Source organism: Scyliorhinus canicula, chromosome 15 (genome assembly GCF_902713615.1).
Source record: "Scyliorhinus canicula chromosome 15, sScyCan1.1, whole genome shotgun sequence".
In the NCBI taxonomy this organism is placed as follows: domain Eukaryota; kingdom Metazoa; phylum Chordata; class Chondrichthyes; order Carcharhiniformes; family Scyliorhinidae; genus Scyliorhinus; species Scyliorhinus canicula.
Window position 1 is genome coordinate 55,324,113 of NC_052160.1, and position 12,991 is coordinate 55,337,103.

At 44.4% G+C, this 12,991-nt stretch overlaps 1 protein-coding gene across 3 annotated transcripts in view; it reads right to left on the bottom strand.

Moving 5' to 3' along the window:
• The window catches only part of card11 (caspase recruitment domain family, member 11), a 335,526-nt gene that overhangs the window by 191,133 nt on the left and 131,402 nt on the right, over nt 1–12,991 (bottom strand). For all 3 annotated transcript variants that reach the window (XM_038820292.1, XM_038820291.1, XM_038820293.1), the window contains one exon: nt 3,357–3,581. In XM_038820292.1, coding sequence (XP_038676220.1) covers nt 3,357–3,581 — 225 coding nt within the window. The remainder of the gene's footprint in view (nt 1–3,356; nt 3,582–12,991) is intronic.

The following is a 12,991-nucleotide window of genomic DNA, read 5'->3' on the forward strand; positions in this document are numbered from 1 at the left end:
AAAAACAAAGCTTATAAAACCATTAGTTCTTTCAGACACCTCGATTGATTAGAATGAAAATTGACATCACTGTGAAAGCCAATGAGTTTGAGACGTGGGTGGGGTTTTGGAGAGGGCTTTGAGCTCGCAGAGTCTATTTTACAGCAGGCAGTGTCAGTTTATTCAACAAAATGAAAGCATTGTCTATCTAAACAGGATTTTTACGAACTACAGTGAAGCGAACTCAATACGACAACCATAGCCGCCTAAATAAAGCAAGATTATTTCTCCAGCAAAATGCAGTGAGTGGAGGATAGTTATGTGGCTAAAATCAAACCCAGTCACTCACAGCAGTGCATGATATTCAGAGGAATTACCCAATCATCTTAATTCTGACTGGGATGTTGCTGTATACAACCAGTTTTATGAGGACCCTTTCACTTGCTCTTCAGAGGCTGAAATAGATGTGCTTTAGTAGGAAACCCTGGCCTTGCTTTTCAGGAGGTCAAGAGGCACAGAGGGATAGAACTAAAGCTCAGCTAAATCAGCCTTTCACAGCCATGCAAACCACAGTGGAGGCAGGTGGCCCGGTAAGTCTGCTGAGAGCCACAGGTGGAGGGAAACAGCTCTCAGTTTTTTCATGTGTAACCATTTAAAAAAAAAAAAAATTTTATTCAAAATTTCAACAAATTTTAACCAACAAAACAGAAGACAAGAGAAAAACAGTTCCCCCCCCTCCCCCCCCCCCCCGGCACTACAAAAGCAATAAATTAACAAAATAATAAACATGAAACCAGCTACACATCCCCTGTAGCGAACAAGGAACCCCCCCCCCGGGTTACTGCTGAAGTTGACCACCCCCTAACGCTCCGCCAGGAAGTCTAGAAACGGCTGCCACCGCCGGACAAACCCTTGCACCGACCCCCTCAGGGCAAACTTGACCCTCTCCAGTTTGATAAACCCAGCCATATCGTTGATCCAGGATTCCGCGCTCCGGGGCTTCGCGTCCTTCCATTGCAAAAGAATCCTGCGCCGGGCTACCAGGGACGCAAAGGCCAGAATACCGGCCTCTTTCGCCTCCTGCACTCCCGGCTCCAATGCTACCCCGAATATTGCGAGCCCCCAGCCCGGCTCCACCCTGGAACCAACCACCCTTGACAACGTCCCGCAACGCCCCTCCAAAAGCCCTCTAATGCAGGGCACGCACAAAACATGTGGGTGTGGTTTGCTGGGCTCCCCGAACACCTGACACACCTGTCCTCTCCCCCAAAGAACTGGCTCAGCCCTGTCTCAGTCATATGCGCCCTATGCAGCACCTTTAGTTGGATTAAACTAAGCCTCGCGCAAGAGGAGGAGGAATTCACCCTCCCCAGAGCATCCGCCCACGTCTCCTCATCGATCTCCTCTCCCAGCTCCTCCTCCCACTTATCTTTCAGCTCTTCCACCAAGGCCTCCTCCCCCTCCTGCATCACTTGGTAGATTGCCGAGATCCTCCCCTCGCCAACTCACGTCCCCGAGAGCACCCTATCCTGAACCCCCCTTGGCGGCAACCATGGAAACTCCGCCACCTGCCGCCTAACAAACGCCCTAATCTGCATATACCTGAAGGTATTCCCTGGGGGGGAGGCCCCGCCCTCCCCTCCAACTCCTCTAAGGTCGCATCGAGAAAGAGGTCACCCATCCACCTGATACCTGCCCTGTGCCAGCTCAAAAACCCTCCATCCATCCTCCCGGGTACACCTGCCCTGTGCCAGCTCAAAAACCCTCCATCCATCCTCCCTGGTACAAACCAGTGGTTCCCCCGTATCGGGGACCAAACAGAAGCCTTCACCTCCCCCCTATGCCGCCTCCACTGCCTCCAAATTTTGAGGGTAGCCACCACCCCCGGACTCGTAGTATATCTTGCCGGGGGGAGCGGCAATGGCTCCGTCACCAGCGCCTCTAAGCTCGTGCCCACACAGGACGCCGCCTCCAACCTCTTCCATGCAGCCCCCTCCCCCTCCATCATCCACCTACGTATCATCGCCACGTTTGCGGCCCAGTAGTACCCGCTTAGGTTGGGCAACGCCAACCCCCCCACATCCCTACCCCGCTCCAGGAACACCCTCCTCACCCTCGGGGCCTTCTGCACCCACACAAATCCCATAATACTCCTATTGACCCTCCTGAAGAAAGCCTTCAGAATCATGATAGGGAGGCACTGGAAGAGGAACAGAAACCTCGGGAGCACCGTCATTTTGACCGACTGGACCCTGCCCGCTAGAGAGTGTAGCAACACATCCCACCTCCTAAACTCCTCCTCCATCTGCTCCACGAGCCTCGTAAGGCTCAGCCTGTGCAGGCCACCCCAGCTCCTAGCTATCTGGACCCCCAGGTATCTGAAACTCCTCTCCGCCCTTTTCAGCGGGAGTTCCCCAATCCCTCTCTCCTGGTCCCCAGGATGCACCACGAACAGCTCACTCTTCCCCACATTGAGCTTATACCCGGAGAAGTCTCCGAACTCTCCTAGAATCCTCATCACCTCCAGCATTCCCCCCCACCGGGTCTGCCACGTACAACAATAAATCATCTGCATATAACGACAGCCGATGCTCCTCCTCCCCCCCCCCCCCCCCCCCCCCCGCACTATCCCCCTCCAGCCCCTCAGCGCCATGGCCAAGGGTTCGATCGCCAGCGCAAACAGCAGGGGAGACAGGGGGCACCCCTGCCTCGTCCCCCGGTACAATCGAAAATTCTCCGAATCCATTTTTTTTTTTTTTTAAAGTCCAACTTTCTCATCTCAAGTCGTAGCAAGCACACAACCTCAAGTACCTGAGGGTAGAAGTGAATTCATGACTTGAGAAGAAAGTACAGAGAGACATACAAGGCAGAAGGGTTCTTCAGAGAGATGCGATAAAATGCATTGTCAAAAAGATGTGATTAACTGTAAAGCAACGAAGAAAGCTACTTCAGCAGAACCGCTCTGACACAAACTGTAACACATAGAAGGCACGAGCAGGAGGTGGAACACCACCACCTCCTAGTTATCCTCCAAGTCAAATAGGATCTTGACCTGAAATGATATCATCATTCCTTCAATGACAATGGATCAAGATCCTGGAATTCCCTACCAAACAGCATCTTCACCACATGGACTGCTTTGGATCAAGTAGGGGGCTCACCTCCCTTGCTAAGGCCAATTCGGGATGGGCAATAAATGCTGGGTTGTACCAGTAAGGCTGTACCTAAGAATGACTAATAGAAAAAAAAAGGAATTTCTTCTTGAAAATTGTTCCTGGTTCACTGTTGCCATTTGATATTAAACCACAGGAATACACTGTGCATTGAAAAGTACAACAGATGTAACACATTAAAGAAAAATAATTAAACTCAATTACTTGTTCTGTTAATTTTGGACTGCAGCATGTGTGAAGTGAGCACCTCATCTTCATCCTGTTCATCAATGACTTTGCACTGTCGGAGGTATGGTGTAAGCTTGGCGGGATTGATGTATCTGCTGAGGACGTGCCGGTTACACTCCACATTCTCCCATACCACATCTTCCTCATCCTTTCCACTGCAGAAATTCTCTGTTTCTGAACCACACGTCTCCATCTCCTGACCTAGAAGGAAGAAGAGGCAAGTGATGCGTTTTTAAACCTGGTGCATACACAGGGCATTGATATCGACCCAGTTTAAAGTTTATCTCTTACACAAGGTCTGGACCATATCTCAACAAAGAAAATTGTCAGTAAAAAAAAAAAAAATCAAGTGATCAGGATTCGAGACAGGATTCTCTCAACCGTTATATTTCCTTTGCTGCATTCCCATTTCCAGCCAGATATTATAATGTTTCTTTTTGAAGGAATAAAGTTACATCAATAAAATCCTTATTTTGTTCCACATACCCGCTACGCTGCAAGGATAATCTTTCTTCCAATCATCAGTCTCCCAAACAATTTATTCATTTTAAATCGTTGCCCTTATGATTTGCGTTTATTTTCCCAGCCAAATAGCTTCCATTTATGTAGCTTCAGAACTGCAGATGGTTGCAGCACAGAGAGAAGCTATTGTGTCAATGAGTTTTTTTTTTAAACTGGAGAAATCTAACACTAACGCCACTACCCTGCTCTCTCTCGAGACCCAAGTGTTTTCCTTGATGCATGCACCTACTTCCTGTGAAGTATTCCATAACATCTCATCATAAAGACATTTCATCTAACTGCCCATTCTCACAATAACAACTTGGAACTTGACATTTTGAAGACCCAGATTATGCCCTGAATCTTGTGAAACTCTTCCCATATATCCTAGATGCCCATGTTCAGGGATGATGGAGTCATGGGAGTGTCCAGCACAGAAGAAGGGCTTTCACTGTAATGTCAATGGAATAGTAATTCAGAAGCCCAGGGAAATGCTCTGGCAACATTGGTTCAAATCTCACCATGGCAGCTAGTAGAATGGCGATTCAATGAACAATAAAATGAGTCTCCATAATGGTGAGTAGGTAACTATTTTGGAAAGGCACCATGTTCCTTGTGAATTATAACTGACAAACTATAGTGACAGTAAAAACCCATCTGGTTCATGGATGGGTCATGAGAATGTCACTTTAAGAAATGTTTGTCTGCTCAAGTTACTGCAGTGATGTCAGAGTTTGGGTGGAGCTGGGCTGTCTGTCAGCTTTTCGTTTCACTTGGGTGTGTCTGTGTTTTTTGGTTTTGTTTTAGTGTTGGAGCTGCAGCCAGCCAAAGAATGTGTAATGTTATTCTCTCTGCCATGTAAAGGCTATCTCTGTTGGTGGTTGAAGAAAAACACTGGGAAGGCTGATATGGTAAAACAGGATAATACAGTGGGGTTTCTTAAAGTGGTAAAGGAAAACCCAAGTGAAGCGAAGGAGGTGCAAAAGATTGAACAGCCTGATCAAGAGGTGATTGATAAGATGTCTTTAAAGAATTTACTTGTGTGGATAAAGTTTACTCATGTGTATCAGGAGGAGCAGGTAATGAAGTCACAATTTTAAGAGATTCGGGAGCCAGTGAATCTTTAATGGTAAGAGAAGAGAAGTTATGTAGTTTGAGAAGAATGTTGCCAGAAAAGGTGGTATGTGGAATTCAGGGTGAGAAGGGTCGTGGTCCATTATATAAGGTAAGGTTGGAAAATCCAGTGAAGAGTGGTGAAGTGGTAGCAGGAGCAATAGAGAAACTATCTTGTCCAAGAATACAGTTTATCTCGGGTAATACAGGATCACAAGTGGGAGTGATGCCTACTGTGGTTGATAAGCCAGTGGAAAATCAGACAACTGAAATGTTGAAGGACGAATATCCTGGGATTTTTCCAGATTGTGTAGTAACAAGGTCGCAAAGTCACAGTTTAAGAGAAGAGGTGAAATCAAAGAGTGAAGATAAAGTGGAAGTTCAATTATCAGAAACGATTTTTGATCAGATGGATGAAAAAGAACAAGAGGAGGATGAGGCGGATATTTTTAGTTCAGGAAAAGTGGCGGAGTTACAACGGAAAGATGTAGAAATAAAATGGATGTATCAGAAAGCATATACGGAAGAGAATTTCTGAGTGTATAGCAGAGTCTTATTATTGTAAAAATGATGTCTTGATGAGAAAATGCAGGCAGATGAAAAGTGGGCAGAAGTTCATCGAGTAGTATTACCGGTAGGGTATAGAAAGGTGGTGTTGTGAGTTGCACATGAGGTTCCAATGGGAGGTCATTTGGGAGTAAGGAAAACTCAAGCTAAATTACAAAAATATTTTCATTGGCCTGGACTACATAAAGATGTAGTTAAATTTTGTCGATCATGTTACACATGTCAAGTGATAGGGAAACCTTAAGCAGTGATAAAACCAGCACACTTAATACCTATTCCAGCATTTGAGGAACCTTTTACAGGGGTCCTAATTGATTGCATAGGACCGCTTCCAAAAATGAAAAGTGGGAATCAATATCTTTTGGCAATAATGGATGTGTCAACTAGGTTTCCAGAGGCCATGTCAGCATGTAATATTACAGCTAAAAACATTGTGGAGGAGTTACTTAAATTTTTTTACTAGATATGGACTACACACAGAAATACAATCGGATCAAGGATAACATTTTACCTCAGGGTTATTCAAAGAAGTTAAGGATAGTTCAGGAATAAAACAATTTAAATCAACTGCGTACCATCCAGAATTGCAGGGAGCATTAGAAAGGTGCCATCAGACATTAAAGACAATATTGAGGGCTTATTGTCAAGATTATCCAGAGGATTGGGATAAAGGAATTCCATTCGTATTGTTTGCACTCAGGGATGCACCTAATTAGTCAACCAAATTCAGTCCTTTTGAACTAATTTTTGGTCATGAGGTAAGAGGAGCACTTAAATTGATTAAGGAAAACTTGGTGAATGAGAAATCGGAAATTACATTATTGGAATACGTGTCAAAATTTAGGGAATGCTTCAATAGAGCAGGGGAATTGGCTAGACAACATTTTAAAGTTGCACAACATGTGATGAAGCAGACAAGAAATCCAAAGTTGGTAGTTTTGCCAGTGGAGATAAAGTTTTAGTATTGTTACCAGTGGTAGGTGAACCTTAAAAGGAAGATTTTGTGAACCTTATCAGACTGAAAGGAAATTAAGTGAGGTGAATTATGTGGTAAAAACGCCAGATAGAAGGAAGACTCACCGAGTGTGTCATGTGAATATGCTCAAAAGGGAAGGAGAGCAAAAGGAGGAGGTTTTAATGATTCTAACTCAAAGTGACAAATCAAATCCAGATGACTGTCAATTTTACATCGTTCAAATTAAATTGGAAAATGAGGATGTTCTTAAAATTTGGGATAAAGTGTTGAGTTACCTTCCAGAGGAAAAACGGACTGACCTCAAAGAGTTATTGATATCACAAGAGCATGTCTGTAGAGATAAATTGGGAAATACTAAAATGGCTATACATGATGTAGATGTGGGAAATGCTGTTCCAATTAAACAAAATCCATATAGACTTAACCCTTTAAAATTGGCACAGGTTAACAAAGCGATTGAGAGTATGCTTCAAAATGGCATAATTGAAGTGGGTTGCAGCCAATGGAGCTGACCCATTGTGAAGGTACCTAAACCAGACAGTATCCAATGGTTGTGTGTGGACTATAAAACGGTTAATGCAGATAGAAGAATGGACTCTTATCCTATCCCACGTTTGGAGGATTGCATTGAGAAATGGGACAATCGGCTTGTATTTCCAAATTGGATTTACTTAAAGGTTACTGGCAGGTACCTTTATCCGAAAGGGTGAAGGAGATTTCCCCTTTTGTGACTCCAGATGGTATATACCAATTCAAAGTTGTGCCATTTGGCATGGCATTTGGCAGCCACATTTCAACAGTTAACTAACAAAGTTGTTTAAGGATTAGCCAATTGTGCAGTATACATCGACAATCTGGTAATTTTCAGCCAGACATGGGAAGAACATTTAAAACATCTGATGGAGTTATTCGATGGACTTCAGGAGGCAGGTTTGGTGGTAAACCTAGCCAAAACTGAATTTGGAAAAGCCCAAGACACTTTCTTTGGCCATACAATCGGACAGGGTCGAATGGTACCACGAGATGTGAAACCAAAAGTTAATGGGGAGTTTCCAATACCCTCGACACAAAGGGTAATAATGCTATTTCTTGGCATGAGGGGATTTGATCGAACATTTGTGTAAAATGTTTGTAGCCTGGTTGCTCCAATGACAGACTTGCTGAAGAACTGTCAAAAATTTCAGTGGTTAGCGGAGTTTCAACAGGCATTTGACTGCCTGAAAGCTGTGATAACCAATGCTCCTGTGTTGGAGAATTGCAAGGGACCCTGTAATCAGATTGAACTAAAGTATCTGACTTTAAAGAGACATGCCGAGGCATAGAGAAATGGGTGGATCGTGCAGAGACCTTCTTGTTCAAAGAGACTGTCAATCGAGGAGGATTCCAGTTGGAGGAAGAAGAAAAAAATGGACTATCTTATTATAACTATTTGCGTGTTTTGGTTTTTTTTTTTAAACGAAAAAGTATATTTACTGTGCGCATTTCTTAAAGGATAGTTAAACGGTGAAAGATTAAGCCATCTTGAAGTTGATGGCTTTTTTGGGGGGGTGGGAGGTGTCATGAGAATGTCACTTTAAGAAATGTTTGTCTACTCAAGTTACTGCAGTGATGTCAGAGTGAGGGTGGGGCTGGGCTGTCTGTCAGCTTTTAGTTTCACTTTGACAAAAGCTTGGGTGTGTGTGTTTCTTGGTTTCGTTTTAGTGTTGGAGCTGCAGCCAGCCAAAGAAGGTGCAATGTTCTTCACTCTGCCATGTAAAGACTATCTTTTGATCGTTTGGTGAATTCAGAATGATAACTATTCTCAGTAGTGAATTTAAACCTGATGTGCTTCTTTTGAAAGTTTTTTTTAATGTCTTATGGATCGTAAAAGGAAAGTTTAAGGATTAATTAGTGTTGTATTCTTTGGGGGTTGTATTTGAATTGATGGTTACTAAGATGTTCACTGTATGTTTTAAAAAGGTTAGCTTGAGTTCATAGAATAAACATTGTTTTGCTTTAAAAAATACTTTTCCATTTCTGCTCTACCACACCTGTAGAGTGGGCCGTGTGCTCCCCATGCCACAATCTATTACAAGTTGTGGGCCAGGTGAACTCCATGATACACTTTGGGATTCTCTAAACCCTGGCCCATAAAAAATGTCCTTCAGGGAAGGAAATCTGCTGTCCGAATCCGGTCTGGATTACATGTGACTCCAGAACCACAGCAATGTGGTTGACTATTAATTGCCCTCTGAAATGGCTAAACAACCTACTCAGTTTAAGGAAAGCCTTATTAGTGCTTCCCTCATCCCATGGAAGAACAAAGAAAAAGACTGTGCTCGCCTTTTAAGCTTAGTTCCACATACTGGGTTTTTGCCCGTAACACTGTGTGTTCCTCATCGTCAAATACCTGTTTAATTCCCTTCAAATTATTTCCAAAATCAGCTTCCATCGCCTTTTCAGGTGGAGCATTTCAGATCCTCACAACCCTTTTGAGCGTTAACTGCTGATTTGTGGTGCAGAGCAAGGCCAGCAGCGTGGGTTCAACTCCTGTACCGGCTGAGGTTATTCACGAAGGCCCGCCTTCACAACCTTGCCCCGCGCCTCAGGTGTGGTGATCCTCAGGTTAAATCACCGCCAGTCATATCTCCCCCTCAAAGGGGAAAGCAGCCTTTGATCATCTGGGACTATGGTGACTTCACTCTCCCCATCTCTCCTCCAGGCCTTTTGACAATAATACTGAATCTATGACCTCTAGCTATTGGCCCACTTGCCAGAAGAAAGTTTTCCACAACCCAATCTGTGACAACCACGTTGCCTGTTCCTGCTCCTCCTCCCCCCCCCCCCCCCCCCCCCCCCCCCTCCCGAAATGCACCATGTTCCTTGAGAATTTAGAACTGGCAAAGCTGCACACAAGGTTTGAATGACATTCCAAAATCTATTGATATACATCCTAATGTTTCAATTAATTTAATGGATAACATCCTCACATTGATTGAAACAATAATGAATGATTGAATCATTTTCAAATCTGCTGTTGCGAGTTAACAGTTTGCCTTGGCCTCATCCACAGCACTTTTTCCTTTCCTATTCCAATGTGTCATCTCGGGTTTTAGTTTCAATATGTATCTGCCTAACTGCTTAAAAGGCAGAATTCTCATCATTTAACCTTTAATATGGGTTTGTGCCAGTGAAATAATGAATATAAATTAACATTGGATTGATTTGCACTGACGAACAATGTTGGAGAGTATATCCACTAACCCGAGTTGGTTAAACTTCTGACGCAAAATGCAACAGTGCAGTATCACCACAGCATTGCACTGCGGGGTATTCAGGGGAGCAGGGTGTGAACCCGTGACCTCTTGACCAGTTGAGCCAAACCAACAGGGGATGAATGGATAGTTTCATTTTGGGCAGAAAGGTCTTTGGGCCCAATTTACCGGTCTTGTGCCCAATTTGGGACGCGATGAGACCGTTAAATGTCGCAAGAGGTCTTTTGTGAGATTTACGATGTTCGTGAAGCCTCGCAGGATCTAATAAGATCTCACGGGGTGTCGTGATCTGAATCTTGCCCTCAATTGGTGTGACCCAGATTTGCATATTCAAGTAAGTAGTTAGTCTCAATTGAAAGTACCTGTGCCGGAGTTACCCAAGGCACGGGACCTAATGGTCTCGCCTTAGAGACCCCAAGCAGGCACCATTCAGCACTGGTTTTCACAAACGTGGACCAGGCATACTGGCACTTGGGGGGAAATCAGATGACCCCCCCCCCCGGGATGGTCGGGCTCTGAACAGGGTGGTACCCCGGCATTCCTGATGCCACTCTAGCACCGTGACACTGCCATACTGGCAGGGGCAGTGCCAGGATGCGCAGATGGCATCTTATCCATGCCGGTGATCAGGCCTGGGAGTGCCCTGCCCTTATGAGGTGGCATGGGGAGGGGGGCTTGAGGACCCCCTAATTGGTAAGTTGGAGCATGGAGGGGTCCAGAGATTGGGGTGCCATTTGAGCTTGTTAGTGCAGAAAATGAATCAAAGTGTGGCCTGAGCAGGACCCAGAAACTAAGCAGAGCCCCGTTTAATAGCGGGGTCATTCTCAGTGCTGGAAGTGCTGGGAAACGCCCTGCTAAACGCACACAAAACATATTACTGTTTCTTTTCCATTAAATCACACCCTTTTTTTCCTTCTGTTCAGATCCTTTGCTTTAAGAATTGATGCAACTGAGGGTAGCACAAATCCAAAGGTCTCCAATTATGTAACTGTACACCGGCCACTAATTACTATCTGATTAAGCACATTGCAACAGTGACTGCATTAAAATTACTTAATTGGTTGGAGAGCACCTTGGAAAGTCCTGAAGTCGTGAAATGTGCCAGAAAAAATGTATTTTCTTTTTAATTTTTCCTCTAGTTCTCAGAGGGGTCAGGGTGTACATGTGCAAAAATCATCAAAGATGGCCAGACAGGTTGAGAGAGCAGTTAATAAAGCATACAATAACCTAGACTTTATTAATAATGGCAGCGAGGTTATGTTGAACTTGTATAAGGCAGTAGTTCAGCCCCAGCTGGAATACTGCATCCTGTTCTGTGTGCTACCCTTTCAGAAAGATGTGACCACATATGGAGAGACTGCAGAAAAGATTCACAATAATGGTTGCAGGGATGAGGAACTTAAGTTATGAAAGACATATCAGAGAGGTAGGGACCTTTTTCCTTGGAGAAAAGAAGGTCAAGAGGAGATTTGATGGAAGTGTTCAAAATGATGAGGGGTGGGACAGAGTAAATGGGGAGAAACTATTCTCACTGGTGGAAGAATCGAGAACAAGAGGGTACAGATTTAACGTAATTGGTAAAAGAAGCAAAAGCGAGTGGTTAAGGTCTAGAATGTGCTGCCTGAGAGTGTGGTGGCGGCTAATTCAATGGAAACATCTATAAGGGAAATAGACTGTTATGTGAAAAAGAGGAATGTGCAGGGTTACACGTAAAAGGCAGGAGAATGGCACTCAGGGAATTGCTCAATTAGAGAGCTGGTACCTATGTGAGGGGAAGAATGGTCCCCTTGGGCATTGTAATTCTCTCACATGTGCCGGCCTCACCAATGATGAAGCTTTCAGATTGTTTAATAACTCCACTGGTTCACTTTAGGGAAGAATACCTGACCTCCTAATCCAGTCTGGCCTTTACATAGGTCACCAGTATGATTAGTCCAGTCACCCAACGCTCACTGCTCACTGACTTACGTTGGTTCCCTGACCACCATCACCTCGAGTTTAAAATTGTCACCTTTGTGTTCAAGTCTCTTCAAGCCATTCTATCTCTAACTCTGGCCCCGGAAGCCTCTGACTAGGAACACTGGTGCACGAGTAGGTCATTCTGTCTCTTGAGCCTGCTCCACCACGTAAATAGATCATAACTGATCTTCCACCTCAATGCCACCTTCCCAAACTATCCTTGCATCCTTCAAAGTCACCCTCTGCTTTGAACATATTCAATGACTGAGCCTCCACAGCCCTCTGGGGTAGAGAATTCCAAAGGTCTACCATTTTCTGAGTGAATAAATTCCTGCTCTTCTTGGTCCTAAATGGCCCACCTCTTATTCTGAGACTGTGCCCCTGGCTCTAGATGCCCCCAACTAGGGGAAACATCCTTCTGCATCTTCCCTGTTGAACCCTGTAAAAGATTTGTATGTTTCAATGAAACCACCGTTGCATCCTAAACTCGAGAGAATACAGACCCAGTCTCCTCAATCTTTCCTCATAGGACAATCCTACCATCCCCACGATTTGTTTGCTGAATCTGAGTCTATGGCCAGTATGATCTTCCTTAGCTACAAAGACCAATACACGTGGTGTGGTCCCACCAAGACATTTTACAACTGCAGCAAGACTTCCTTACCTTTGTGCACAAGTCCCCTTGCAATAAACGCTAACATACCATTTGCCTTCCTAATTGCTTGTTTCACCTGCATGTTAGCTTTCAGGGACTTACGAACAAGGACACCCAGGTCACTTTGGACATCAACTTTTCCTAATCTCTACCCAGTTAAGAAATACTGTGCATTTCTGTTTTTCCTACCAAAGTGGATAATTTCACATTTTTCCATATTTTATTCAATCTGCCATGATTTTACCCATTTGCTTAGTCTGTCTAAATCTCCTTGAAGCCTCTTTGCATCCGTCGCACAATTCACATTCTCATCAAGTTTGATCAGCAAACACGGAAATATTACATTTGGTCCCCACATCCAAATCATCTGTATAGATTGTGAGTAACTAGGGCCCAAGCACGGAGCCATGCAGGACCCCACTCATCACAGCCTTCGCTCTAGTTGCCTGGCTGTAAGTTAGGGAATTCCCTTCCTAAACCTCCCTATCTCCCTTAAAGACAGTCCTTCAGATCTACTTCTTTGACCAAACATTTGATCATCTACCTTAATAGCTCCTTCTTTACAGGACTGTCAAATGTTCTGCTG